General features: G+C 43.5%; 1 protein-coding gene across 1 annotated transcript in view; it reads left to right on the top strand.

The window, feature by feature from the left end:
- Window positions 1-1,607: 1,607 nt before the first annotated feature.
- The window catches only part of LOC134455089 (cadherin-10-like), a 45,419-nt gene continuing 33,634 nt past the window's right edge, over window positions 1,608-13,392 (top strand). Inside the window, exons 1-2 of the mRNA XM_063206149.1 lie at window positions 1,608-1,666; window positions 12,775-12,894. Coding sequence (XP_063062219.1) covers window positions 1,654-1,666; window positions 12,775-12,894 — 133 coding nt within the window. The 5' untranslated portion in view covers window positions 1,608-1,653. The remainder of the gene's footprint in view (window positions 1,667-12,774; window positions 12,895-13,392) is intronic.

The following is a 13,392-nucleotide window of genomic DNA, read 5'->3' as shown; positions in this document are numbered from 1 at the left end:
ACTACTTGTATTGCCACATTTGCTTTGCTTTCAGTAGAAATGTAATGCATTGCAATGCGTTGTAGAATTGGATCGTGAGGGCAGTGCCAATCCACACCACTATTAAAAAGTAAATCTCAAGCCTATTACAAACTTCAGGTTTTCAATAACACATTTGCTTGTTTTGCATGCCATTTACAGACAATCCTCCTGATATACTGGCTGCACTTCGAGATGATTGACTAGCGGTGCAATTTCGATTGCTATTTGTGATACATGGGATTATGCAATGTTTCCCAATTATGCAATGTTGCTGGTTCAGACAGCGCACTTTGAATGATATCGGCTGTATTTGGCCCCTAAGCCGAAATGAGTTTGACACTCCTGGGTTACAGTAGTAAACAGGCCTGCTGGACCCCGACCCAGGGAAGGTAGTTAGTTAGATATAGTACCAGTAGTACCAGATATATTGTACCAGTGGGGACATTTTTGTCAGCAAGGAGGCAGGACAAATTGTTAAAATGAAACAGTCCATCTGATTTTTTGTTTTTGTTTGGTGTTCCATGTCAATATACGTACAATATAAGGAAATCACTGCTCCAAAGTTACAGTTCCGCCTATCAGAAGAACGCCTCTCAATACTGCAAAAAACAATGTAGCAATAGCCCATAATAGAGAAGAATACATTTTAAATTGTTTGTTTCCTTTGAGTTTCTCTGTGTAAAGACATAATCAATGCATAAGCGACTGCAAGAATAGAAAGTGCAGGCTTTTTTACTCTCAGTCATTGTAAAATCCAACTGTTTTTCAGACCATTCGTCATGTTCTCGTCATTTTTTCCTCCCCTTTCTCCCTATCTTTTGCTCTTTCTGTCTCTGTTTCTCTCTCTCTCGCTCTCTCCCTGCTTTTATTCTGCAGCTGCACTCAGATAAAGACAGAGGAGACGGCAGCGTGAAATACGTCCTCATTGGGGAGGGTGCTGGAGGGGTGTTCGAGATCAATGAGACGTCTGGTGACATCCATGCCAAGAGGCGTCTGGACCGTGAGGAGAAGGCCTACTACATCCTGCGTGCCCAGGCCGTCAGCCGCCGCACCGGACAGCCCCTGGAGGACTGGTCTGTATCTGTAAACAACCACTTTACATGACTTACTTACTGTAATCTTCCCTCACCAATAATCTGCTGTAAAGTTAAGTGCAGCTGTGGTCTAATTGTAAGGGAGATGGTGTTAAGATCAGAAGGTTGCAGTTTCGAATTACATTACACTTAGCTGACAGTTTTATCCAGAGACTTACAGTTATCTTAAAGTGGACATGAAACAGGGTATTGGTTACAGTCCTTGGAGCAGTGTGGGGTTGGGGGCCTTGCTCAAGGACACCTCAGCTATATGGGGAGATAGGGAGAGGAACGGTGGATTTGAACATGTAACCTCCTGATCTAGATCCCATCTTCTTGCCCACAGCTGCCCCAATTCTTGCCTAACCAATAATTGGACAAGGGGTGAGGGGGTACTCTAGTCAAGCCTTACCCTAAGGCAACAGGGTGACAACTTTACTTTCTTGGGTTACATATTAATCTTGAATCTTACAGGTCCAACTTCACCATCAAGATCCACGACATTAACGACAATGAGCCCAAGTTCTCACGAGACACCTACCTGGCCACTGTGCCTGAGATGTCCGAAGTGGGTGAGTGAATGAAGACATCCATCTCTGTTAGAGTGCACTAGACTAGATGCTACGATAGTGGCGTTTTGTTTTTGGGGACCTTGAATTTGAGTTCCGTTATACAGGATGTGATTGTGATTCTGTTATAGTTTACATGTGTGAACGTGTGTGTGTGTGTGTGTGTGTGTGTGTGTGTGTGTGGGTGTGTGTGTGTGTGTGTGTGTGTGTGTGTGTGTGTGTGTGTGCGCGTGTGTGTGTGTGTGTGTGTGTGTGTGTGTGTGTGTGTGTATACCGTAGGTGGAAAGGGTTAAAAGAAAGGAAGTAAGACAGGGAGGAAGAATTAATTGAAGGATAGATAGATAGATAGATAGATAGATAGATAGATAGATAGATAGATAGATAGATAGATAGATAGATAGATAGATAGATAGATAGATAGATAGACTGCCGCTCCACCCACAACCACTTTGTTCCACATTGTTGTTTACTGTCGTATCTACATGAAAGGAAGAATATTGCTCTATGACAATAGAGAAAATACAAGAAAAAGGGGGATTGAAATATCAGATTTAGCGAGAGAGAATGTTTTGACAGATTTCAAGATACCCTTGTTGTTGTCATCAGCTTCAGTCTTGAGTCTAGACAGATACATAGTGAGAGCGCTTCTAAAAAAAAATAGAACGAGTGAAAAAATAGCTATAGCGGGGAAAAAAAGAGAAACCTTTGACAAGAGGTACGAACATGTCACAATCCCGCCGGTGGATTTCAGGGCAGCCCAGGTGACAGTGTGATCCCTCTGCGTGTCATGTCTCATGCCACGTTGTTTCAGAGGGAGATGAAGCTCTGTCACAGACAAAAAAAGAGTAAGCAAAGACCTCAAGGAAGCGAATCGAAAACACTGAAAATAACATCCGTAAAAAAAAATGAATATATAATAAATATAATGTATTTATTTATTTATGTCAGGGTTGATTTTGTTATAGAGACAAAGCAATTTAGACATTTAAACATCAAACACTGAAAGCAGGTTTTTTCCATCGTAATTATACAAAATAATCGCTCCAATATTGAAGCCCTTGCAAACACCTCCACCCACTTACTGATTTAGTAATTAAAGACTCATTGAAGACTCAATGAGCACCTGAGAATCTGCATTAGTCAATTTGAATCACATTTTACTGCTTTAATGAAAACTTGTTTTGGACATGACATCTACATCTTTCATAACGGAATAGAACACTCTGAATTTGTTGCTAGGAGTGCAAAGCTGTGAAGCTATGTTTTCCCTTTTGTTCTTTATATCCGTGATGTTAGAGTGTGGGAAATTACCAATTAATATGTGAAGGAATACGCGGGTTTGAAGTATACAACTAAATTCCAATTACCATACAGGAGAAAGTCATTCACACACATAAATATGCATACCAACCACACAGACACACAGACACACAGACACACACACACACACACACAAACACACACACACACACACACACACACACACACACACACACACACACACACACACACACACAGAGTTCAGACACGCAGCAATAATGCAACAAACAAATGTGCTTTAAACAATGCTCTACAGCATTAATAGCAATTACACTGGCTGCGCGATTTGTGGTCTATCAGCTCGAGTGTCATAGAGCGCCACTTCTGCTCATTTAGTCTTACGCTCTTATTAGCTGGGCACTTAACGCATCCATGAGAGAGAATGGGTGAGACATGAGTAGAGAGAGAGAGAGAGAGAGAGAGAAGCACACAAGGACATACTCAGAGAGAGAGAGAGAGAGAGAGAGAGAGAAACAGCCACGGAGAAAAAGAGAAAGAGGGAGAGAGAGAATAGCGTAGGGAAGGGCTGCTAAAATGATGTTTACGCCTCTCGCCTCCTCATCTGTGTAAACAACGGCCCAGCCAGTACACAGAGGGGACTCCAACAGAGGGGTGTTAGCCTGTACACAACACACACACACACACACACACACACACACACACACACACACACACACACACACACACACACACACACACACACACACACACACACACACACACACACATAAAGACACACACAGACACACATTCGCACACACACACACGCATGCACACACACAAACACACAGACACACACACATTCGCACATACACACACACACACACGAAAACACACACACACACACACACACACACACACACAGACACACACACATTCGCACATACACACACACACACACACGAAAACACACACACACACACACACACACACACACACAAACAGTAGTCACAGGGGGGACTACAACAGAGGAGTGTTAGGCTGTTGGAGGATGAGTACATACTCTTCACACCCACGGCCATAATCCTGGCTGAACATAACATACAGGCCTGTACGTACAGTAAGCACCAGCACCAGCACATACACACACACGCAAACACGAATGCACACACAACCGCACAACAGTGAAGTAGGAGAGAGCAATAGATAGAGAGATGGATGCGTACGCACACACACGCACAAGCACAAGCACNCACACACACACNCACACACACACACACACACATACACACAGAAACACAAGCACAAGCACGAGTGTGCGCACACCCATAAACCCACAATTACACGTACATGCATGCACGGACGCACACACGCATACATGCACACACACACTCACACTCACACAACACACAATGCTCTCCACCATGGTGAGGCTATTTACAGGCGTATCATCCAGGCAAACAGCAATGGTGTGGGCATAAAATGGTTCTCGCCATCCCTTGTGACACTGTACCATGCTGTAATCCTAGCAACGTGGGCGGAAAACACTTACGGTTGCTTTCATGGCTACACGCGAGTGTTGAAGACGTTGCTAGAATGGGCTGCTGGTGTGTGTCAGTATGGTGGCAATTGGCACTGCGGTCTTTTCACTGCTTGAATTTTGCAGAAAATCATCGACTCACTTTGCAGAGCTGGGATGTGAGGCCTATTTCATTACAGTGGAGTCATTGCAACCATCATTTTCTACTAAACTAAATTATTTTACATTAAGCAGAGGTGTACTGTAGTTGGCCTCAGCACCTTAGCAAGGTTCCGGGGCCCGGGCTGTACAGTTGGAGTCACATTTATTTTTCCCCCTTCCATGAACATATTGTACCATGTGCCTTCCATGGGAAATTCAAGATGTTAATTTGCGGGGGATTAATGAAGATTGCCCAGACCTCACAAAATCTTTGTATGGTGCAGTCAAGCTTAAGGGGTCTTACACACCAGGGCGGTAAAGCGTCGCGGAATGGCCGCGTTTTTTACCGGCATCGGTGAAAATACATTGAAACATATCTGTCCTTACACACCAACCGGCGGTAGTCGAGCGTCAGCGGCGCGGGAGCCGGCTCCGCGCCGCGCTGCATTTGGAAAATAGAACTCGAGCGTATTTTTCACGCCGGCGACCAGCGGTGTCTCATTCAAATGAATGGAAAAGTAGCATGCTAGCTGGGGAGGGTTTTGAACAGGACTGGCCGCGCACGCCGACGCTGTCAGTGTGAAAGGCAGAGAAAAACACGCCGGCCGAAACTAAGCAGACAGACCGCGTTCGTCCCGTGACCGTTCCGTTTTGGTATGTTTTGCCCCTAACAGGGTGCTAAATCAGTGGTTCCTACTGTAACTTTACATGTACATATAGGACCAAAGGGACCACAGCGACCAAGTAGCCGAAGTCGTTGAAGACATTTCGCCATGAATTTGCTGTATTCATTCTGGACGTGATTTTGACATGTTTGATTTAGCTAATCAAATAACTGCTCTGGCTTGTCAGCCTTGGACATTTGCAAGATATGAACATTCGAATTGGTTTTCACTGAACCGTGTCATAACTCTTCACCATAATATTAGCTGAATTTTACTTCCTGAAATTCGCTCTGACCGCCCAATGACGTAATTTCTCCCCTGGTGAACTTGCTTTGGTTGCTCAATTCGCTGACCCTCCATAGAGAAATAATGACCTTTGTCGCTCTGGTCGCTTTGGCAACAAATAGGCCTACACATGCTGCTACCTCTGCTGCTAATGCCAGGCATACACTATACATTCTTTAGCCCAATTTTCAGCCCGATTCGCACAGCTTTTTGGGAACTTCTTCCTCAATCAGAGGTCAATCGTGAGTCTTGCATCGTGTAGTGTACATGGGGTAATGACCAGTGATTTCACCTCACGACCAGCTTGTGATCTGCAATCGTATGGTCACTAGGAAATCAAAACTGTTACTGCCCCTCTTAGTAAATCGCTCAGTTGAAGCAGCTGATTGCTTTGACCCGATTTCACACTACACCTGCAGATAAATGCACAAATTGCCATGGCAGCGTGATTCGCCTCCACCTCAGGTGCATGTTACCCTTCCATTTTTGTCATCTGCAGTTCTGGTAAACAAACCTGTCGTATCATACAGTGTGAGCATTCTGCTCGCATCTGACCCTCGGCTTGTCGAGAGTGAGGACGCAAGTCATGAGGTGAACTTTTAAACAACACGAATCCCTCATATAGTGTGAGTAGGAGCTGAATACCCACGATTTAAAGTATTGCACAGTGTATGCCCGCCTCCAAAAGGCTGACAACCATTGACCCACGCAATACTTCCATGCCATCACGCACCTCAGACGGTGATGTCAATTGCCTGTCCTCTTTTTTGTTTTATCTTTGTAACCTTTTCTCTAAGCTTAGTCATTTTCTCTTCTCAAACATGCAAAAACCAAGGGAGTAGATTAGAGGAAGACCAGAGACAAGAGAAATGAGACACAGCCACAGCCACAGTGAGAGGATGTCTGAAAGCATCTCTACAAATGGCTGACTAACTGTGACTAAATTGGGCTAAATGTGTCTAACTGTCAGAGCTGAACATGACTCTGCTCTCTGCCATCATGCACAGGCGCCCTGGGCTTACAGTTTTTCTCGATTGCCTACACATAATTTTCGGAATCGGTCTTCGAATTCTCAAAACTCTACACACAAATCTCCAAACCTCACACACAACGGGCCAAACTCTTCACTACCTCTGAAAAATGCACGTCTTGTCTCAAAACAATGTACTCTCTTCTAAAAACCTAATTTTGTCGTCAAATGACACACACAGACAGTCACAACAATACACATTTGCAGTCCCATTAAAACACTGTTGGGCACAGGGTAAAACTAATTTCTCCCAGTAACTTGGGCTTTTTTTGTTCTGGATTGCATGGATACTGTGACATAAGTTGGAAAAACTTCATTCCCACAACACACAAACAGAAACAGAAAGATTTGTATGTCTTTTTCACAAAAATAACACAAAGATACTAAAGAGGGTATTTTTCTGTAGTAAAATACTGAAATATTGTTTTTAGACTCGTAGTACACAGACGTGTATATATTTTACATATTTTTAAAAATATTTAAAAATTGCACTAATGTATTGTAAAATATTGGGTAACCACATGAAAGTTATGTCTTGTATAACATATTTTTGAGTTCAAAAACTACACAAATGGTTTTTCTCCTTGCATCCAGTCATTTTTCATCAATATGACATGCAATGTGTGTCCTTATGGGGTGATGATTTCAGATTGTAAACCGGTATGAAGAGAGTTTGCCCATGTGATGAGGAAGTGAACATAGTTGCAGTTGATTGTAGTGTTGTGAATGACAGTGTGTTCCATGAGAAACCCAGTGTTTTTCTTTATGAAAATTGAGTGTAATCCAGAGAATTGTGTGTAATGGTGTGAAAAGAGTGTGTTTTAAAACTGGAATTTGAGTGTTAAGTAGGAATTGTGTTTAGTGTTCAGTGACATTGGTTAGGGGAGTTGGGAAATGGGTGAGATGTTCCGAGAATTGTGTGTGAAGTACCAGAACTTGTGTGGAGGCAATCGAGAAAAACTGTAAATAGGGCCATTTTGGGTTGTGGCTGTTGTCGACTGCTTCTAGGACTATTCTGCTTTTTGCAATGACATGGTAATGCTACTTCTGCATACTTCCTAATCAACGCAATTATATTCACAATAAATAGATTCATCAAATAGAAAAAAAAATGAATTGAATGTGAATACAGTAATGGATTTCACAAGATGCTGCGTTTGAGTGAGCCATAATGTTTCTCTGGCAAGTGAAATTATTTTTGTACAGACAGACAGACAGACAGACAGACAGACAGACAGACGGACGGACTACTGTATATTCCTAAAAGTATTCGATAACTTGCCATGTATTTGGCATGGCCATCCCATTCCTTACCCATGTGATTCAATATGATGTCGGCCCACCTTTTACAGTTAATACAGCTTCGACTCTTTTGGGAAGGCTGTCCACAAGTTTGAAGAGTGTGTTATAGGAAATTTTGACCATTATTCCAAAAGCGGAATGTTGAGGTCACACGCTGATGTGGGTCGAGCAGGCCTGCTTCTTAGTGTCATCTCTAATTCCTCCCATAGGTGTTACATCAGGTTCAGGTCAGGACTCTATGCAGGCCAGTCAAGTTCATCCACACCAGACTCTATCATCCATGTCTTTGTGGACCTTGATGTGCACTTTGGCATTGTCATGTTGGAAGAGGAAGAGGCCCACTCCAAATTGTGCCCACAACGTTGGATGCTAGCCTCGCGACGCCATCCTCTGTACTCCACCCAAAGATTTTGGCTCCGCACATCGTCTGGCAAAAGCCTCGAGCTCGGTTCTCTCAGTGTTTCGCCAATCAGCAAACAGTTGAGAATGGTGACGTAGAACTCACCCGCGAGCTCCGTTACTGATTGGTTAAGGTTACTCTATTCACACTTTCATTTTGTTATTTATATGTTTTTGCGACGCTATAACGTAACAGGCATGCTAATAAAGCACAATATGGGTTTTAATTTGAGTTTGGAACTTCAATTAATTTCAATGATAGAGTAAGATCAGACCATCTCCCATCGTCCACGGAGACAGATTCCTCATGGCTTTTGCCAGACTGATTGACGGAGTCAACAGTTGGCTATTCGCCCAGGCTAGTTGGAAGCATGGAACTGTCCAAAAATGTTCTGGTATTCTGAAGCTGTAACAGCTGAAAAAGGTTGGACTGGCATCATATTGGACCTTAGGAGTTAAAAATGGGATAGCACTTAAGTTCATATGTGAGTCAAGGCAGGTTAGCAAATACTGTTGGCAATATAGTGTAGATAGATAGATAGATAGATAGATAGATAGATAGATAGATAGATAGATAGATAGATAGATAGATAGATAGATAGATAGATAGATAGATAGATAGATAGATAGATAGATAGATAGATAGATAAAGTTGTATTCATATCCTTATCTTGAGGGGAGTTAGAGGAGACTGTGTAAAACAAAAGCTATAACATCATCATCCCAAAGCACTCGTCATCTATTATGCAATTACACAGATGCTAATATAATCGCTTCTGCTTCATTTTGTTTATGATGAATTACATTATAGCATATTAACATTTTCAGGAATAATCACTCATGGTGTAATTCATCACGGATCATCTTTTCTCTCTCTCTCTCTGTCCTAGTGCAATACAGATGCTCTAATTGTGCATTATTGATGTGGGTTTGAAGTGAATTTCAAAGGTCACAGTGTAACTTTGTCTCTCTATCTCAACCTCTCCATCTACCATCTATCTCTCTTTCTATCTCCCTCTAGCTCCCTTTCTCTCTCTCTCTCTCTCTCTCTCTCTCTCTCTCTCTCCTGTGCGACATGTGAATTCCGAGTGCGTTGCGTGGCCCGACCGTAAGGAAAGGTCACGGGCATACGGAGGCATTCTAGCCAAACAAACTGGCCATGTGTCGGAGCGTGTGCCAACTGCAGATCGGAGCGGTGATCCATGAAGAGTGAACCGTTGCTTTTGCCCGTGTTATCCGGCCGGGAATCTGAGTGCGACAGATGTTTGTGCGTTCATTAGTATGCTCGGAGTCGGTCGGAAACCCGGCGCGGTGCGCTAGAGGTCCCGTCGATGCCAAGGGCGCAGTGGCGTAGCCGGGCAGGCAGCATATGCAGCGGGGCTCCACCTCACCTTCACGCGAGCGATTGAAGGAAGAGAGGTCACCTCTAAAAGTCTACTGCTCCGTGTGACAAACAAAGTTGTTAGCATACACACAAAAAAACACATACCTGGAAATCAGCACACTAACATATATAGACTCACCCTCATCCCCATGCACACAAACGGAGACAGACACAGACACAGACACAGACACAGACACAGACCAGACATAGTGGGAACACAATGAATACAAAAACAACCCACATGGACGACAGACACACAAAACAAAACATTTGAGGGCATAAGTACAATGGCGGCACGGTGCGTTTTTCCATTATGGAATGATTGAGGGTGTGCTTACATTTCATTTCACTCCACTGCACTGTTCTCTGTTTCTCTTCTTGCCGTACTGATTTCATTAAATGCTCAGAGGACACTCCACCTAGCTTGCGCGGATTCTGGGCTGCATGTTAATGGCGTCATTGCCCAAGACATCATCTAAAATTCACTTGCAGCAGAGTTACGGGACCTTCCCTTATCCCACAGCAGTGACTGAATGTCGTCTGAAAAACCATTCCTTTCAATAGCGACAAAAAAAAGAATGACCCCCGACTTGCATCAATGCTTCATCCGATCGGAGTGAAATGGATGTTCAGTGCTACGCTGACTCTTTTTGGGTGGGGCTAGACAAATGGATGTCACATTTCTATGATGAACATGATGTTTGACCTTGCGCATGGCTACATCTGACCCCAAGACAGGAGACAATAAAGGAGGGAGATTAGGGGGGTGATAACAGAGCAAGAGACGGAAGATGAGGGGGAGGGGAAAGACAAAAATCATGAAAGATGAGCATAATGTGTCGATCTCATTTAGGGGGGGGGATTAATTTTGGAGATTATAGAGACAGATAATTATAACAGGGAGATAAGCGCAACACTGATCAAAGCAGCTCTGATCTAGCAACAAGCTGTGCTTCTGTGTATGGGCCTGGAAGAAGAAGAAAAAAACAGGCCAATTTGCCAGCAATCTTCAGCTTTTGTTTAACATAAAAGGTGAAGGAGTCTAATCGCTCTACATGGCTTGAAAAAATCTAGATAAAGGGTTTATAAATGCTCTATAAAAGGTTTACGTCACATCATCACAGTAAAAATGTGAAGTATTAATTAAGATACATGTGCAAGGCTTACAGTCGTGTTGCAGTGTTGAAAGGGGAAAATTGTCTGTGGCTAATCAACTGTCGTTAGTTGTGGCATGCAATCCTGATTGCCTATTTGAGGCATCAAACCCTTTGTACAGTAAGCTCAGCACTGTCTGGAAAACCCATTTCCTTTACAGTAGATATGTGGTGTGTGTGTGGGTGCCTGTTTTTGGGTAACCATGAAAACCGTGGTTCCTGACTAACCATGGATCATGGTTGTTCATGGTTTTCATGGTTTTTCAGCATGGTTTGTGTCTATGTTTTGACGATAGTCACAAACCATGCTAAAAAAACATGGTAAATTGTGGGTTTCGTGGTCACCCAAAAAAACATGAAAACTTGTTCCTAGCCCTGGTGTAATGGTTAGGGAGATGGACCGAAGATCACAGTGTTACAGGTTCGAATCCCACCCTCACCTCTCTCTACACCCCCATCCATGACTGAAGTGCCCTTGAGCAAGACAACCCCAAACGCTACGCTCCAAGGACTGTCACCAATATGTGCGTTATAAAAAAGCGGCAGCTAAGTGTAATGAATAATTATTATAAACCGTGGTTAAACCATGGTCAGTTTTCAGAGTAAAATGGTTAATGGTTAATTTTATTGTTAAACCAAAAATCATGCCGAACCATGCTCAAAAAATATGAAATCATGGTTTAGCATGTTCTATTTTCGTAAGGGTGTGTGTGTGTGTGTGTGTGCGTTCATGCGTGTGTGCATGCGTGCGAATCTGTATCGTGTGGATGTCACAGTAGACGTTGCCCTCAACATCCTGCAAGCTGCTCATTTCCAACCTGAGCATGAGGCTCTTAAATATGAAACACTGATTTTTTAAAAAGTAAATACGCAGGGGAGAGGCTGACCTTGATAACATTCATAACTGCGTTAACGATTCCACACGTGCTTTTGACTTGTCGAAAATATTTCAAGATTAACCTTCCAGCCCCCCAAGTGTCCCCTCCTTGAGTATATGCATCTGTGCTTTGAATTTATATGTGATGCTGTGTGTGTGTGCTTGCGTGTGTGTATATGTGGTGTGTGCATCTGTGTATGAGTATGCATGTGCATCTGTGTGTTGGAGTGCGCGGCATACCACACAGCATAATGGGGTTAATTTCAAGCCACGGGGAACAAAATTGGATTGCAAGACTATGTCGAATGCCAATGCGTCTTCATCAGAAGGAGCCTTCGGTTGGGAATATCATTACCCCTCGCTCTCTTGCTCGCAGATGCACAGCGTCCAATTCCAGCTACTTGCATTTCATTACGGGGGACCATCAGAGAGCCTGTTTAATTCACCCAAATGATGTATTAGGGTGTAAACAGCAGAGTAAAAAAAAATATTGCCAGAGACTTGTTTTGACAACATCAGAATGTTGACACCTTGACAACGATGTGGTTTCTTATGGCATCCAGTGATCTAATGGGGAGGTAATTGGACGAGAAATGAAGGAGAGCTCGTTAAAGTTGGTGGTGGTGGTTCAAAGCAACCTGCTTATGTAAATGTACCAGTTTCTTACTAACTAACCCTCTCTCTCTCTCTCTCTCTCTCTCTCTCTCTCTCTCTCTCTCTCTCTCTCTCTCTCTCTCTCTCTCTCTCTCTTTCTCACCCAACTCCAACCCACACACAACTCTTTCCCTATTCCGGTTGTCTGTATCTCTGTCACTGTCTCTCCATCTTTGTTTGTGTATCTGTGTGTGTCTGTCTATCTGTCTATGTCTGTTTTCTGTCTCTTTATCTATTTATCTCTGTCTGTCTGTCTCTCTCTCTCTCTCTCTCTCTCTTTCTCTCTCTCTCTCTCTCTCTCTCTCTCTCTCTCTGTCTCTCGCTCTCTCTTTCTCTCTCTCTCTCTCTCTCTCTCTCTCTCTCTCTCTCTCTCTCTCTCTCTTTCTCTCTCTCTCTCTCTCTCCCCATATTTCTGTGTAGGTACAAGTGTTATCCAGGTCACAGCATCAGATGCCGATGACGAAGACTATGGAAACAGCGCCAAGTTGGTATACAGTATATTGGAAGGACAGCCATATTTTTCTGTGGATCCAAACAACGGTAAGAATGTGTGTGTGTGTGTGTGTGTGTGTGTGTGTGTGTGTGTGTGTGTGTGTGTGTGTGTGTGTGTGTGTGTGTGTGTGTGTGTGTGTGTGTGTGTGTGTGTGTGTCTGTGTCTGTGTGTGTCTGTGTGTGTCTGTGTGTGTGTGTGTGTGTGTCTGTGTGTCTGTGTGTGTGTGTGTGTGTGTACACACATCACATACAGTACATAAAAAACAGTACACGTACAGTATATTCACATTCACATACATGCTCTGACACAAACACACACATACACGCGCGCCTGCGTACACACACACAGACACAGGTTTAATAGAAGCCACACATCTCTATGTGTATGCTGCTGTCTGCGTCTGAATGTATCTGGACGCAGTATAGTAGTGTTCACCATTGTGTACTTTAATCTTTCAAGCCCCAAACAACTGCAATGGCCTCCCTTTTCTCTCCCACTGCCCTCTCAGCACTAGCGGCTGCATGGGAATGCTTTGCGTTGCTGAG

Source organism: Engraulis encrasicolus, chromosome 9 (genome assembly GCF_034702125.1).
Source record: "Engraulis encrasicolus isolate BLACKSEA-1 chromosome 9, IST_EnEncr_1.0, whole genome shotgun sequence".
NCBI classification, from domain to species: domain Eukaryota; kingdom Metazoa; phylum Chordata; class Actinopteri; order Clupeiformes; family Engraulidae; genus Engraulis; species Engraulis encrasicolus.
The sequence above is the reverse complement of the archived record's forward strand: the minus strand, read 5'-3'. Positions and strand labels throughout refer to the sequence as shown.